General features: G+C 34.4%; 1 protein-coding gene across 1 annotated transcript; it reads left to right on the plus strand.

Moving 5' to 3' along the window:
- Nucleotides 1-401: 401 nt before the first annotated feature.
- LOC142229745 (uncharacterized) lies at nucleotides 402-3,460 on the plus strand. Its single transcript, XM_075300312.1, has 3 exons — nucleotides 402-2,386; nucleotides 2,451-3,165; nucleotides 3,228-3,460. The coding sequence occupies exons 1-3, from the start codon at nucleotides 510-512 to the stop codon at nucleotides 3,303-3,305; spliced, it is 2,670 nt and encodes an 889-aa protein (XP_075156427.1). The 5' UTR covers nucleotides 402-509; the 3' UTR covers nucleotides 3,306-3,460.
- The last annotated feature ends 14,532 nt before the right edge of the window (nucleotides 3,461-17,992 follow it).

A 17,992-nucleotide genomic window follows, 5' to 3' on the forward strand; every position in this document is an offset into this window, starting at 1 on the left:
AGACGCACATATATTCGAACGGTCCCATCGCTCACTTTCCCGCCCGTGAGGGCTTCGTCCCCATGACGTAGGGACAGCGTGCACACCATGATCCGGACCCTGGCGGGGTGGAGGCAGAAGAAATATCTATTGAAAATTGAACACTGAACCAACTTAAGTAACGGAAAGACGCACGCCGTATTCCCATGTGTAAAAATTATTCGCTCTTTTTGAATATTTAAAAAAAGTGGCATGGCGCAAAAAAAAAGTTGCAAAATGCGACTAAAGTCGCACAACGGTAACACTGGTTGTAGTACCTTAATTAGTTGAATCATGGATTAATCTTCTGCAGATTCTTACTGTTCAATTTGGCAGCATTTTTTACCTTTACCCAGTATTCTTGACAGGTAAACCATTATTTTTATATTTTTGAAAACACCGCTCGAATCTCGAAGGACGTCAGTCATTCAATGTAAAGAAATATAGAGAAATTGTTTATTATCGACATTCCTTTTATTTTGTAAAATATAATGTGTGATATAGATTGTGCTAATTTAATAGACTTAAGTTTAGATGAGCCCTCTCCTAAAAAGACTGAAACTTCCTTGCCAGAATTGCCGTCCGAAAATCAAGCGTTAATTAATTTTTCCCCTCCATTTGCAAAACGTGATAGTTTAGATAACAACCCATTTGATTGCGTTCAAAAACTGGCCAATTGTCAGGATGATCCTTTCGAGATTGTCGAAAGACAAGCTTGCCTTAAAGCCCGTATGTGTACTAAGCCACCTTCCATTGAGGTTAAGGTTGGTAATTTACTGTCCTTGAGTAACGAGAATCTATTAGATGCCGCTAACTATGGAGAGGATGAGAAGCTTAAAAGTAAAGTGAAGGATTTTGACCTTGACGCAGAAAGCCCACCTGTAATGTTATTGGACAAATTTCCCGGTGACAGTAACTCTGGAACCGACACAGATTCTACGCCCAATAACAGTGCAGAAGTGACATCCAGTGCTAAAATAAAAAAAGCTATGGAATATAGGAAACGTTTATTGAAATTAAGTGTTACAAACGCAGCCTTTAATTCTCCTTCATCTCGTCGTGCGTCTTTGGAGGAAATGGATTCAATGGGGACACCCAAATCATCTTCCATGTCGAAGGCTTCCATGTATTGTGAATTTTCATTGGCAGCGGAGTCACCGCTAAAGTTTGTGGATGATGATATTGATATTATGGCTGAAGAACCTCCCGCATTAGTCGAAGCAGAGAAGAATTTCGAAGCAGATTTAGAGATGCTTAAAATACCAATGCTAAGTGAACTTCCATCACCGGTTGTTCACAATACCTCTCCCATAGTTGATTGCTCAAGAAACCCTCAAGATATTGAAAATGAAAGCCTTACAACAAAGTTCAAAAAAATTGATTTGGAAGCCATTCGATCTAAGCTAAAGACCAAAAGAGATGAGAAGGCTAGCAACAACAATCATGATATACAATCACTTATATGTGATTTAAAATCACTAATAGAGAAAGGCGACATTGCCGAAGGAAAGCAGAAACATGCTTCAGAACTTCTCGAAACACTAAGCTCTGCCTTATCAACTTCCAAGAGTGACATTTGCCCCAATAGTTTGTCTATTGATAATTGTGCCCAGCCACGGCAGCCTATGAAAAGACAAGGCACATTTGACTTGGACCTTCCATGTTCGGAAGGGGTATTGGATAGCCAGCCATTAGTTTCAGAAATGCCCAACTGTATGGTTAGTTCCTCGGCAACCTACGACGGGGAGACTGCAGAGGATAAAGACGTGTTGGAATTACCCGAAATTGATCCATTATCTCCACATTCTTCCAACGGAGAGTTAACCCTCCAACCTGATGTCAATGATATTGTGGAGCAGTTGAGCAAGCTTTTAATGCACAATAATTCTTCAGACAATAGTCAAAATAGTCAACAAAATCCCACTTTTATAGTCGTAATGAACACCACACCCATGCCACAACATAACAATTCAATATCAGTAATAGCTCCATCTGTAAAACAAAATGCTGCAATGGTAGCCAGTTATATGGAAAACTCCGAAGTGGATGACACAACTGCATTGGAGGCGAATACAAAAAATTCTGCAATGCGCAGAAGATCGCAGTCTTTGTCTTTACATGACAAGATAAAAATTGTTCAGTTACCATTGCAATCACCAACACCGAAAACACTTACCAGACAGAATAGCACAACAGCACTGGATGATTCAGATTGCGTATCGACACCACCAACACAGACAACAGAAGTAGATGACCATGAATTCAAGACACCAGAATTTCGTACACCAGCTCGTATGGTTAGACGGAATTCTTATTCAAGTGGTACTCCATATACAACAACTGTGGGTTTACGGAGATCAAGTATTAGGTATTTTTTTGGTTTGGAAAAATATCAAGAAATTAAAAAAAAATTATATCAATTCTCTTTGCAGTCTAGACAACAAATCCTCCGGTCATGCTCGCTTGGCACAAACTCTTGACACTCACCACGAAAGTGGACAGCAGCCACAACAGCAAAGAGCCATCGTTAGGCCCATGCCTATGCCTAATTTCAAGCCAGATTTGAAGAAAAGACACAAAACTAACAACGAATCTGTTATGAAATCTTCTGGTCCTCTAAAAGCCACTCTACCCATGAAGAAAGTAGCTCCTATGATAAAGTCATCACCTCCCACACCTGATAGTGGCTCATTTGATGATCTTCATAATACTAGTGTAAAACAAAAGTCTAAAAGAATGCCAACAACACCCATGGTATCGGGGCGAACATCTACATTGGGTGTTGGGTCTGGTTACCCTAATGCCTGCTCCACACCTTCAATCCTGGTATCGCCTGTTAAACGATCCAGTGTTGCTGGTGCTTTACCCAAACCACGATATTCATATCTGTCTACCACTCCCAATGCAAAACCAGTTTCTTCTGCTTCAACAGCAAATCTCAAAAGGAGAACAATAGCTGAATTTAAGGCTAAATCACCACTAAAGACAAAGGCAAGTACGAATGCTGCCTCAACTTCTATGCGTACTGGATTATCCACTCGATCCAGTGTATCGAGCCGTTTGTCTACTTCGTCGATGGCAAAGCTGCCGCCCTCCAAAACATCGACAAAGTTAACACCTAATACAAATACAGCTACAGTAAAGCCAGTAAGTTCTGCACCCTCACATTTATTTTTTCGTACAATAAGCTCTTTAATCTATTTCCTCAGAACGGACGCTCTGGTTCTCGTTTTTCCTCAGCAGCATCAGTTACAACATCTCGAAATAAAGAAAATAAACATCCCTGAAATAACCCTCCAAAAGACTTTATTCACAATTTCATTGAATTTTTATACATATTTTTTTTTTTGTACTTAAGAACTTCTGTTAATCTCTGAGATATCTATTTTATTTGTTTATTTAAAAATCTATGTTTTATTTAAATATATCAGTATTATAATAACCACACTTTCTACTTTACTCTAAACTAAGCAAAATGTTCAAGATAAAAAAGGATACAGCATTTGTCCTCTTAGTACTCGTCTAAACTATGTTCACTTATTGATCAAAAGATCCTCCCAATGCGAACGCGTGGGTTTTTCCAGTGTCACTAAATAGATCGCTTAATGACAACTATCGGGAAATGACAACTATTTTAACACCTTCGAATATTGGCATATACATTTAAAGAAAAAAGAGAAAGACTATGGCTTATATTTTTATCAAATGTTATCAAAACCTGGATGGAAAAGTTCCAATTATTAAATTTATTAAACAATTTAGTAATACTGTTAAGTAAGAATGCTAAAATAAAACGAAAAAAAAAACAAGTATATATGGCCGTAAGTTCGGCCAGGCCGAATCTCATGTACCCTCCACCATGGATTGCGTAGAAACTTCTACGAAAGTCTGTCATCCACAAATTTCAACTCGGATGAAATTTGCTCCTCCAAGAGGCCCCAAAACCAAATCTCGGGATCGGTTTATATGGAGGCTATAAATGATTATGGACTGATATGGACCACTTTTGGCATGGTTGTTAAATATCATATACTACCACCACGTACCAAATTTCAACCAGATCGGATGAATTTTGCTTCTCCAAAAGGCACCGGAGGTCAAATCTTGCGATCGGTTTATATGGGAGCTATATATAATTATGGACTGATAGGAACCAATTCCTGCATGGTTGTTGGATACCATATACTAACATCACGTACCAAATTTAAACCAAATGGGGAGAATTTTGCTCTTCCAAGGTGCTCCGGAGGTCAAATCTGGGGATCGGTTTATATGGGGCCTACATATAATTATGGTCCGATATCGACCAATTTTTGCTTGGGTGTTTGAGGCCATATATTAACATCACGTACCAAATTTCAGCCGGATCGGATGAAATTTGCTTCTCTTAGAGGCTCCGCAAGCCATGAATTTTGGTCTTCCAAGACGCACCGGAGGTCAAATCTGGTGATCGGTTTATATGGGGGCTATATATAATAATGGACCGATATGGACCAATTTTTGCATGGTCATTAGAGACCATATACAAACATCATGTACCAAATTTCAGCCGGATCGGATGAAATTTGCTTCTCTTAGAGGCTCTGCAAGCCAAATCGGGGGATCGGTTTATATGGGGGCTATATATAATTATGGACCGATATGAACCAATTTTTGCCTAGTATTAGAGACCATATACTAACATCATGTACCAACTTTCAGCCGGATCGGATGAAATTTGTTTCTCTTAGAGGCTCTGCAAGCCAAAACGGGGGATAGGTTTATATGGGGGCTATATATAATTATGGACCGATGTGGACCAATTTTTGCATGGTTGTTAGAGACCATATACTAACACCATGTACCGAATTTCAGCCGGATCGGATGAAATTTGCTTCTCTTAGAGGCTCCGCAAGCCAAATCGGGGGATCGGTTTATATGGGGGCTATACATAATTATTGACCGATGTGAACCAATTTTTGCATGGTTGTTAGAGACCATATACTAACACCATGTACCAAATTTCAGCCGGATCGGATGAAATTTGCTTCTCTTAGAGGCCTCGCAAGCCAAATTTGAGGGTCCGTTTATATGGGGGCTATACGTAAAAGTGGACCGATATGGCCTATTTGCAATACCATCCGACCTACATCAATAACAACTACTTGTGCCAAGTTTCAAGTCGATAGCTTGATTCATTCGGAAGTTAGCGTGATTTCAACAGAGGGACGGACGACTCAGAATTTCACCACGACCCAGAATATATATAGTTTATGGGGTCTTAGAGCAATACTTCGATGCGTTACAAACGGAATGACAAAGTTAATATACCCCCCATCCTATGGTGGAGGGTATAAAAATCATAAATTAGTATAATTGATATCATGTCAGAATTTACTTATAATAATTTAATAATTACACAAGGGAACAATGGTTCTGTTGATTTAGAACTGAATATTGTTTTTACGGTTATTTGGGACGCTTGGTTTTTTTCTATCAGCTCGAATTTTCGAAATATACCGTTATGTTCAAAATTATATTGAAATAACTTGAAAACGGTTCACCATATTAAATTACAAAGGAAATCTGAAACTGCCAAAGACCATTCTCTTTAAGCCGTGCTTACATTGTTTTTCAATTTTCCAAGTAGTTTTAGAGATATCGTTCAACAGTTAGTTAAATATATTTCGAATAAAATGAGCTTTAATTCATTACAATCGATGCACTATCTTTGATTTATTCACGATTTACTGAATTGATATAAATCCATACAAAAATAACATTTTCTAATGTGTAAGTGTTTGTATGTAATAAGTTAGTTTTTTTAAGGCTCTGTTGATTAAGAAGTGAAATCAAAGTTGCTATAAATTTCAAATCAAAATAAAAAAGTTCAATTTTGTTCCCTTGTGTTATCTTTAATGATTTAATAAATAAATGTAAGTACAAAAATATTTTATGTTTTGTTAAGTAATTTTAATTTTATCTGTAGTACTAGTTAGTTGTCGGGTGATTGTAACCTCATTCTCAATATATTTTGCTGGCTTCACAAACTGGCCTTATATACATTTGAAAAATAGAAATTAATCTCAAATTGGGAAACTATTCCTAATCTATCGAGGAGTTGTTGCCAATATATAGAATTCTACTGTTGAGAACGCGATTTTCTTAACAAGTTCTCAAATTGAGTTTTTAAAGTATTTAAAGTATTTGATTCTTTAAAGTATTTGAAAACAAGCTTTTCATAAAAAAAAATATTTTTTTCTTCAATTTTTTAAGCTCCTTTTCGCTCTAGGGCGCATAGTTTAGAAGATATGAGCAAAACAAGTTTTTCATATAAAAATTTCAATTTTTTGAGGATTTGGACGGAATTTTCGATTTTTTTGGGTAGGTACTTTTCGCTCCAGGACGCATAGTTAGGAGATATGAGCAATGGAATTTTCGATTTTTTAGGGTAGGTAATTTTCGCTCTAGGACGCATAGTTTAGGAGATATGAGCAAAACAAGGTTTTCATATAAAAATTAAAATTTTTTCAGGATTTGGATAGAATATTCGATTTTTTGGGGTAGGTCATGAATTAAGCTCTAGGACGCATAGTTGAGGAGATATGAGCAAAACAAGTTTTTCATATAAAAATTTCAATTTTTTCGGGATTTGAATGGAATTTTCGATTTTTTGGGGGGTGGTCGTGGATTAAGCTCCTTTTCGCTCTAGGACGCATAGTTTAGGAGATATGAGCAAAACAAGTTTTTCACATAAAAATTTCAATTTTGTCGGGAATTAAATGGAATTTTCAATTTTTAGGGGTGGTCATGAATTAAACTCCTTTTCGCTCTAGGACGCATAGTTTAGGAGATATGAGCAAAACAAGTTTTTCACATAAAAATTTCAATTTTGTCGGGAATTAAATGGAATTTTCGATTTTTTGGGGGTGGTCATGAATTAAGCTCCTTTTCGCTCTAGGACGCATAGTTTAGGAGATATGAGCAAAACAAGTTTTTCACATAAAAATTTCAAATTTTTCGGGATTTTAATGGAATTTTCGATTTTTTGGGGTGGTCATGAATTAAGCTCCTTTTCGCTCTAGGACGCATAGTTTAGGAGATATGAGCAAAAAAAGTTTTTCATACAAAAATTTCAATTTTTTCAGTATTTGGATGGAATTTTCGATTTTTTGGGGGTGGTCATGAATTAAGCTCCTTTTCGCTTAAGGACGCATAGTTTAGGAGATATGAGCCAAACAAGTTTTTCAAACAAAACTTTAATTTTTTTCAGAATTTGGATGGAATTTTCGATTTTTTTGGGGTGGTCATGAATTAAGCTCCTTTTCGCTCTAGGACGCATAGTTTAGGAGATATGAGCAAAACAAGTTTTTCACATAAAAATTTCAATTTTTTCGGGATTTGAATGAAATTTTCGATTTTTTGGGGGTTGTCATGAATTAAACTCCTTTTCGCTCTAGGACTCATAGTTTAGGAGATATGAGAAAAACAAGTTTTTCATATAAAAATTTCAAGTTTTTCGGGATTTTAATGGAATTTTCGATTTTTTGGGGGTGTTCATGAAACAAGCTCCTTTTCGCTCTAGGACGCATAGTTTAGGAGATATGAGCAAAACAAGTTTTTCATATAAAAATTTAATTTTATTCGGGATTTGGATGGAGTTTTCGATTTTTTGGGGGTGGTCATGAATTAAGCTCCTTTTCGCTCTAGGACGCATAGTTTAGGAGATATGAGCAAAACAAGTTTTTCATATATAAATTTCAATTTTTTCGGGATTTGAATGGAATTTTCGATTTTTTGGGGGTGGTCATGAATTAAGCTCCTTTTCGCTCTAGGACGCATAGTTTAGGAGATATGAGCAAAACAAGTTTTTCATATAAAAATTTAAATTTTTTTGGGATTTGAATGGAATTTTCGATTTTTTGGGGGGTGGTAGTGGATTAAGCTCCTTTTCGCTCTAGGACGCATAGTTTAGGAGATATGAGCAAAACAAGTTTTTCACATAAAAATTTCAATTTTGTCGGGAATTAAATGGAATTTTCAATTTTTAGGGGTGGTCATGAATTAAACTCCTTTTCGCTCTAGGACGCATAGTTTAGGAGATATGAGCAAAACAAGTTTTTCACATAAAAATTTCAATTTTGTCGGGAATTAAATGGAATTTTCGATTTTTTGGGGGTGGTCATGAATTAAGCTCCTTTTCGCTCTAGGACGCATAGTTTAGGAGATATGAGCAAAACAAGTTTTTCACATAAAAATTTCAAATTTTTCGGGATTTTAATGGAATTTTCGATTTTTTGGGGTGGTCATGAATTAAGCTCCTTTTCGCTCTAGGACGCATAGTTTAGGAGATATGAGCAAAAAAAGTTTTTCATACAAAAATTTCAATTTTTTCAGTATTTGGATGGAATTTTCGATTTTTTGGGGGTGGTCATGAATTAAGCTCCTTTTCGCTTAAGGACGCATAGTTTAGGAGATATGAGCCAAACAAGTTTTTCAAACAAAACTTTAATTTTTTCAGAATTTGGATGGAATTTTCGATTTTTTTGGGGTGGTCATGAATTAAGCTCCTTTTCGCTCTAGGACGCATAGTTTAGGAGATATGAGCAAAACAAGTTTTTCACATAAAAATTTCAATTTTTTCGGGATTTGAATGAAATTTTCGATTTTTTGGGGGTTGCAATGAATTAAACTCCTTTTCGCTCTAGGACTCATAGTTTAGGAGATATGAGAAAAACAAGTTTTTCATATAAAAATTTCAAGTTTTTCGGGATTTTAATGGAATTTTCGATTTTTTGGGGGTGTTCATGAAACAAGCTCCTTTTCGCTCTAGGACGCATAGTTTAGGAGATATGAGCAAAACAAGTTTTTCATATAAAAATTTAATTTTATTCGGGATTTGGATGGAGTTTTCGATTTTTTGGGGGTGGTCATGAATTAAGCTCCTTTTCGCTCTAGGACGCATAGTTTAGGAGATATGAGCAAAACAAGTTTTTCATATATAAATTTCAATTTTTTCGGGATTTGAATGGAATTTTCGATTTTTTGGGGGTGGTCATGAATTAAGCTCCTTTTCGCTCTAGGACGCATAGTTTAGGAGATATGAGCAAAACAAGTTTTTCATATAAAAATTTAAATTTTTTTGGGATTTGAATGGAATTTTCGATTTTTTGGGGGGTGGTAGTGGATTAAGCTCCTTTTCGCTCTAGGACGCATAGTTTAGGAGATATGAGCAAAACAAGTTTTTCACATAAAAATTTCAATTTTGTCGGGAATTAAATGGAATTTTCGATTTTTTGGGGGTGGTCATGAATTAAGCTCCTTTTCGCTCTAGGACGCATAGTTTAGGAGATATGAGCAAAACAAGTTTTTCATATAAAAATTTCAATTTTTTCGGGATTTTAATGGAATTTTCGATTTTTTGGGCAAAAAAAGTTTTTCATACAAAAATTTCAATTTTTTCAGTATTTGGATGGAATTTTCGAATTTTTGAGGGTGGTCATGAATAAAGCTACTTTTCGCTTTAGGACGCATAGTTTAGGAGATATGAGCAAAACAAGTTTTTCATATAAAAATTTCAATTTTGTCGGGAATTAAATGGAATTTTCAGTATTTGGAAGGAATTTTCCATTTTTTGAGGGTGGTCATGAATTAAGCTCCTTTTCGCTCTAGGACGCATAGTTTAGGAGATATGAGCAAAACAAGTTTTTCAAACAAAACTTTAATTTTTTTCAGAATGTGGATGGAATTTTCGATTCTTTGGGGGTGGTCATGAATTAAGCTCCTTTTCGCTCTAGGACGCATAGTTTAGGAGATATGAGCAAAACAAGTTTTTCACATAAAAATTTCAATTTTTTCGGGATTTGAATGAAATTTTCGATTTTTTGGGGGTGGTCATGAATTAAGCTCCTTTTCGCTCTAGGACTCACAGTTTAGGAGATATGAGAAAAACAAGTTTTTCATATAAAAATTTCAATTTTTTCAGTTGTTGGATGGAATTTTCGATTTTTTGAGGGTGGTCATAAATTAAGCTCCTTTTCGCTCTAGGATGCATAGTTTATGAGATATGAGCAAAACAAGTTTTTCATATAAAAATTTAAATTTTTTCGGGATTTGAATGGAATTTTCGATTTTTTGGGGGTGGTCATGAATTAAGCTCCTTTTCGCTCTAGAACGCATAGTTTAGAATATATGAGCAAAACAAGTTTTTCATATAAAAATTTCAAGTTTTTCAGTATTTGGATGGAATTTTCGATTTTTTGAGGGTGGTCATGAATTAAGCTCCTAGGACGCCTAGTTTAGGAGATATGAGCAAAACAAGTTTTTCATATAAAAATTTCAAGTTTTTCAGGATTTGGATGGAATTTTCGATTTTTTGGGGGTGGTCATGAATTAAGCTCCTTTTCGCTCTAGGACGCATAGTTTAGGAGATATGAGCAAAACTATGTTTTCACATAAAAATTTCAATTTTTTCGGGAATTGAATAGAATTTGCGATTTTTTGGGGGTGGTCATGAAGTAAGCTCCTTTTCGCTCTAGGACGCATAGTTTAGGATATATGAGCAAAACACGTTTTTCATATAAAATTTCAATTTTTTTTAGGATTTGGATGGAATTTTCGATTTTTTGGGGGTGGTCATGAATTAAGCTCCTTTTTGCTCTAGGACGCATAGTTTAGGAGATATGAGCAAAACAAGTTTTTCATATAAAAATTTAATTTTTTTCAGGATTTGGAAGGAATTTTCGATTTTTTGGGGGGTGGTCATGAATTAAGCTCCTTTTCGCTCTAGGACGCATAGTTTAGGAGATATGAGCAAAACAAGTTTTTCATATAAAAATTTAAATTTTTTCAGGATTTGGAAGGAATTTTCGATTTTTTGGGAGTGTTCATGAATTAAGCTCCTTTTAGCTCTAGGACGCATAGTTTAGGAGATATGAGCAAACCAAGTATTTCATATAAAAATTTAAATTTTTTCAGGATTTGGATGGAATTTTCGATTTTTTTGGGGGTGGTCATGAATTAAGCTCCTTTTCGCATAGTTTAGGAGATATGAGCAAAACAAGTTTTTCATATAAAAATTTCAATTTTTTCAGGATTTGGATGCAATTTTCGATTTTTTGGGGGTGGTCATGAATTAAGCTCCTTTTCGCTCTAGGACGCATAGTTTAGGAGATATGAGCAAAACAAGTTTTTCAAAATTTCAATTTTTTCAGGATTTGGGTGGAATTTTCGATTTTTTGGGAGTGGTCATGAATTAAGCTCTTTTCGCTCTAGGACGCATAGTTTAGGAGATATGAGCAAAACAAGTTTTTCATATAAAAATTTAAATTTTTTCAGGATTTGGATGGAATTTTCGATTTTTTGGGGGTGGTCATGAATTAAGCCCCTTTTCGCTCTAGGACGCATAGTTAAGGAGATATGAGCAATACAAGTTTTTCATATAAAAATTTCATTTTTTCAGTATTTGGAAGGAATTTTCGATTTTTTGGGGTTGGTCATGAATTAAGCTCCTTTTCGCTCTAGGACGCATAGTTTAGGAGATATGAGCAAAACAAGTTTTTCATATAAAAATTTAAAATTTTTCAGGATTTGGATGGCATTTTCGATTTTTTGGGGGTGGTCATGAATTAAGCTCCTTTTTGCTCTAGGACGCATAGTTTAGGAGATATGAGCAAAACAAGTTTTTCATATAAAAATTTAAATTTTTTCAGGATTTGGATGGAATTTTCGATTTTTTGGGAGTGGTCATGAATTAAGCTCCTTTTCGCTCTAAGACGCATAGTTTAGGAGATATGAGCAAAACAAGTTTTTTATATAAAAATTTAAATTTTTTCAGGATTTGGATGGAATTTTCGATTTTTTGGGGGTGGTCATGAATTAAGCTCCTTTTCGCTCTAGGACGCATAGTTTAGGAGATATGAGAAAAACAAGTTTTTCATATAAAAATTTCAATTTTTTCAGGATTTGGAAGGAATATTCGATTTTTTGGGGGTGGTCATGAATTAAGCTCCTTTTCGCTCTAGGACGCATAGTTTAGGAGATATGAGCAAAACAAGTTTTTCATATAAAAATTTCAATTTTTTCAGGATTTGGAAGGAATTTTCGATTTTTTGAGGGTTGTCATTAATTAAGCTCCTTTTCGCTCTAGGACACATAGTTTAGGAGATATGAGCAAAACAAGTTTTTCATATAAAAATTTAAATTTTTTCAGGATTTGGAAGGAATTTTCGATTTTTTGAGGGTGGTCATGAATTAAGCTCCTTTTCTCTCTAGGACGCATAGTTTAGGAGATATGAGCAAAACAAGTTTTTCATATAAAAATTTCAATTTTTTCAGGATTTGGAAGGAATATAAATGGAATTTTCAGTATTTGGAAGGAATTTTCCATTTTTTGAGGGTGGTCATGAATTAAGCTCCTTTTCGCTCTAGGACGCATAGTTTAGGAGATATGAGCAAAACAAGTTTTTCAAACAAAACTTTAATTTTTTTCAGAATGTGGATGGAATTTTCGATTCTTTGGGGGTGGTCATGAATTAAGCTCCTTTTCGCTCTAGGACGCATAGTTTAGGAGATATGAGCAAAACAAGTTTTTCACATAAAAATTTCAATTTTTTCGGGATTTGAATGAAATTTTCGATTTTTTGGGGGTGGTCATGAATTAAGCTCCTTTTCGCTCTAGGACTCACAGTTTAGGAGATATGAGAAAAACAAGTTTTTCATATAAAAATTTCAATTTTTTCAGTTGTTGGATGGAATTTTCGATTTTTTGAGGGTGGTCATAAATTAAGCTCCTTTTCGCTCTAGGATGCATAGTTTATGAGATATGAGCAAAACAAGTTTTTCATATAAAAATTTAAATTTTTTCGGGATTTGAATGGAATTTTCGATTTTTTGGGGGTGGTCATGAATTAAGCTCCTTTTCGCTCTAGAACGCATAGTTTAGAATATATGAGCAAAACAAGTTTTTCATATAAAAATTTCAAGTTTTTCAGTATTTGGATGGAATTTTCGATTTTTTGAGGGTGGTCATGAATTAAGCTCCTAGGACGCCTAGTTTAGGAGATATGAGCAAAACAAGTTTTTCATATAAAAATTTCAAGTTTTTCAGGATTTGGATGGAATTTTCGATTTTTTGGGGGTGGTCATGAATTAAGCTCCTTTTCGCTCTAGGACGCATAGTTTAGGAGATATGAGCAAAACTATGTTTTCACATAAAAATTTCAATTTTTTCGGGAATTGAATAGAATTTGCGATTTTTTGGGGGTGGTCATGAAGTAAGCTCCTTTTCGCTCTAGGACGCATAGTTTAGGATATATGAGCAAAACACGTTTTTCATATAAAATTTCAATTTTTTTTAGGATTTGGATGGAATTTTCGATTTTTTGGGGGTGGTCATGAATTAAGCTCCTTTTTGCTCTAGGACGCATAGTTTAGGAGATATGAGCAAAACAAGTTTTTCATATAAAAATTTAATTTTTTTCAGGATTTGGAAGGAATTTTCGATTTTTTGGGGGGTGGTCATGAATTAAGCTCCTTTTCGCTCTAGGACGCATAGTTTAGGAGATATGAGCAAAACAAGTTTTTCATATAAAAATTTAAATTTTTTCAGGATTTGGAAGGAATTTTCGATTTTTTGGGAGTGTTCATGAATTAAGCTCCTTTTAGCTCTAGGACGCATAGTTTAGGAGATATGAGCAAACCAAGTATTTCATATAAAAATTTAAATTTTTTCAGGATTTGGATGGAATTTTCGATTTTTTTGGGGGTGGTCATGAATTAAGCTCCTTTTCGCATAGTTTAGGAGATATGAGCAAAACAAGTTTTTCATATAAAAATTTCAATTTTTTCAGGATTTGGATGCAATTTTCGATTTTTTGGGGGTGGTCATGAATTAAGCTCCTTTTCGCTCTAGGACGCATAGTTTAGGAGATATGAGCAAAACAAGTTTTTCAAAATTTCAATTTTTTCAGGATTTGGGTGGAATTTTCGATTTTTTGGGAGTGGTCATGAATTAAGCTCCTTTTCGCTCTAGGACGCATAGTTTAGGAGATATGAGCAAAACAAGTTTTTCATATAAAAATTTAAATTTTTTCAGGATTTGGATGGAATTTTCGATTTTTTGGGGGTGGTCATGAATTAAGCCCCTTTTCGCTCTAGGACGCATAGTTAAGGAGATATGAGCAATACAAGTTTTTCATATAAAAATTTCATTTTTTCAGTATTTGGAAGGAATTTTCGATTTTTTGGGGTTGGTCATGAATTAAGCTCCTTTTCGCTCTAGGACGCATAGTTTAGGAGATATGAGCAAAACAAGTTTTTCATATAAAAATTTAAAATTTTTCAGGATTTGGATGGCATTTTCGATTTTTTGGGGGTGGTCATGAATTAAGCTCCTTTTTGCTCTAGGACGCATAGTTTAGGAGATATGAGCAAAACAAGTTTTTCATATAAAAATTTAAATTTTTTCAGGATTTGGATGGAATTTTCGATTTTTTGGGAGTGGTCATGAATTAAGCTCCTTTTCGCTCTAAGACGCATAGTTTAGGAGATATGAGCAAAACAAGTTTTTTATATAAAAATTTAAATTTTTTCAGGATTTGGATGGAATTTTCGATTTTTTGGGGGTGGTCATGAATTAAGCTCCTTTTCGCTCTAGGACGCATAGTTTAGGAGATATGAGAAAAACAAGTTTTTCATATAAAAATTTCAATTTTTTCAGGATTTGGAAGGAATATTCGATTTTTTGGGGGTGGTCATGAATTAAGCTCCTTTTCGCTCTAGGACGCATAGTTTAGGAGATATGAGCAAAACAAGTTTTTCATATAAAAATTTCAATTTTTTCAGGATTTGGAAGGAATTTTCGATTTTTTGAGGGTTGTCATTAATTAAGCTCCTTTTCGCTCTAGGACACATAGTTTAGGAGATATGAGCAAAACAAGTTTTTCATATAAAAATTTAAATTTTTTCAGGATTTGGAAGGAATTTTCGATTTTTTGAGGGTGGTCATGAATTAAGCTCCTTTTCTCTCTAGGACGCATAGTTTAGGAGATATGAGCAAAACAAGTTTTTCATATAAAAATTTCAATTTTTTCAGGATTTGGAAGGAATTTTCGATTTGTTGGGGTGTGGTCATGAATTAAGCTCCTTTTCACTTTAGGACGCATAGTTTAGGAGATATGAGCAAAACAAGCTTTTCATACAAAAATTTCAATTTTTTCAGGATTTGGAAGGAATTTTCGATTTTTTGGGGGTTGTCATTAATTAAGCTCCTTTTCGCTCTAGGACGAATAGTTTAGGAGATATGAGCAAAACAAGTTTTTCGTATAAACATTTAAATTTTTTCAGGATTTGGAAGGAATTTTCGATTTTTTGGGGGTGGTCATGAATTAAGCTCCTTTTCGCTCTAGGACGCATAGTTTAGGAGATATGAGCAAAACAAGTTTTTCATATAAAAATTTCAATTTTTTCAGGATTTGGAAGGAATTTTCGATTTTGTGGGGGTGGTCATGAATTAAGCTCCTTTTCGCTCTAGGACGCATAGTTTAGGAGATATGAGCAAAACAAGTTTTTCATATAAAAATTTAAATTTTTTCAGGATTTGGAAGGAACTTTCGATTTTTTGGGGGTGGTCATGAAGTAAGCTCCTTTTCGCTTTAGGACGCATAGTTTAGGAGATATGAGCAAAACAAGCTTTTCATATAAAAATTTCAATTTTTTCAGGATTTGGAAGGAATTTTCGATTTTTTTGGGCGTGGTCATGAATTAAGCTCCTTTTCGCTCTAGGACGGATAGTTTAGGAGATATGAGCAAAAAAAGTTATTCATATAAAAATTTCAATTTTTTCAGGATTTGGAAGGAATTTTCGATTTTTTGGGGGTGGTCATGAATTAAGCTCCTTTTCGCTCTAGGACACATAGTTTATGAGATATGAAAACAAAACAAGTTTTTCATATAAAAATTTAAATTTTTTCGGGATTTGAATGGAATTTTCGATTTTTTGGGGGTGGTCATGAATTAAGCTCCTTTTCGCTCTAGGACGCATAGTTTAGGAGATATGAACAAAACAAGTTTTTCATATAAAAATTTAAATTTTTTCAGTGTTTAGATGGAATTTTCGATTTTTTGGGGGTGGTCATGAATTAAGCTCCTTTTCGCTCTAGGACTCATAGTTTAGGAGATATGAGCAAAACAAGTTTTTCATATAAAAATTTCAATTTTTTCAGTTGTTGGATGGAATTTTCGATTTTTTGGGGGTGGTCATGAATTAAGCTCCTTTTCGCTCTAGGACGCATAGTTTAGGAGATATGAGCAAAACAAGTTTTTCATATAAAAATTTCAATTTTTTCAGGATTTGAATGGAATTTTCGATTTTTTGGGGGTGGTCATGAATTAAGCTCCTTTTCGCTCTAGGGCGCATAGTTTAGGAGATATGAGCAAAACATGATTTTCATATAAAAATTTCAATTTTTTCGGGATTTGGATGGAATTTTCGATTTTTTGAGGGTGGTCATGAATTAGGCTCGTTTTCGCTCTAGGACGCATAGTTTAGGAGATATGAGCAAAACAAGCTTTTCATATAAAAATTTCAAGTTTTTCAGTAGTTGGATGGAATTTTCGATTTTTTGGGGGTGGTCATGAATTAAGCTCCTTTTCGCTCTAGGACGCATAGTTTAGGAGATATGAGCAAAACTAGTTTTTCACATAAAAATTTCAATTTTTTCGGGAATTGAATGGAATTTTCGATTTTTTGGGGGTGGTCATGAATTAAGCTCCTTTTCGCTCTAGGACGCATAGTTTAGGAGATATGAGCAAAACAAGTTTTTCATATAAAAATTTCAATTTTTTCAGGATTTGGAAGGAATTTTCGATTTTTGGGGGGTGGTCATGAATTAAGCTCCTTTTCGCTCTAGGACGCATAGTTTAGGAGATATGAGAAAAACAAGTTTTTCATATAAAAATTTCAATTTTTTCAGGATTTGGATGGAATTTTCGATTTTTTGGGGGTGGTCATGAATTAAGCTCCTTTTCGCTCTAGGACGCATAGTTTAGGAGATATGAGCAAAACAAGTTTTTCATATAAAATTTTAATTTTTTCAGGATTTGGATGGAATTTTCGATTTTTTGGGGGTGGTCATGAATTAAGCTCCTTTTCGCTCTAGGACGCATAGTTTAGGAGATATGAGCAAAACAAGTTTTTCATATAAAAATTTCAATTTTTTCAGGATTTGGAAGGAATTTTCGATTTTGTGGGGGTGGTCATGAATTAAGCTCCTTTTTGCTCTAGGACGCATAGTTTAGGAGCTATGAGCAAAACAAGTTTTTCATATAAAAATTTCAATTTTTTCAGGATTTGGATGGAATTTTCGATTTTTTGGGGGTGGTCATGAATTAAGCTCCTTTTCGCTCTAGGACGCATAGTTTAGGAGATATGAGCAAAACAAGTTTTTTATATAAAAATTTCAATTTTTTTCAGGATTTGGAAGGAATTTTCGATTTTTTGAGGGTGGTCATGAATTAAGCTCCTTTTCGCTCTAGGACGCATAGTTTAGGAGATATGAGCAAAACAAGTTTTTTATATAAAAATTTCAATTTTTTTCAGGATTTGGAAGGAATTTTCGATTTTTTGAGGGTGGTCATGAATTAAGCTCCTTTTCGCTCTAGGACGCATAGTTTAGGAGATATGAGCAAAACAAGTTTTTCATATAAAAATTTCAATTTTTTCAGGATGTGGAAGAAATTTTCGATTTTTTGGGGGTGGTCATGAATTAAGCTCCTTTTCGCTCTAGGACGCATAGTTTAGGAGATATGAGCAAAACAAGTTTTTCATACAAAAATTTCAATTTTTTCGGGATTTGAATTGAATTTTCGATTTTTTGGGGCTGGTCATGAATTAAGCTCCTTTTCGCTCAAGGACATAGTTTAGGAGATATGAGTTTAGGAGATATGAGCAAAACAAGTTTTTCATATAAAAATTTAAATTTTTTTTAGGATTTGG

The sequence above is a fragment of the Haematobia irritans genome, chromosome 3 (genome assembly GCF_050003625.1).
Source record: "Haematobia irritans isolate KBUSLIRL chromosome 3, ASM5000362v1, whole genome shotgun sequence".
Taxonomy (NCBI): Eukaryota; Metazoa; Arthropoda; class Insecta; order Diptera; family Muscidae; genus Haematobia; species Haematobia irritans.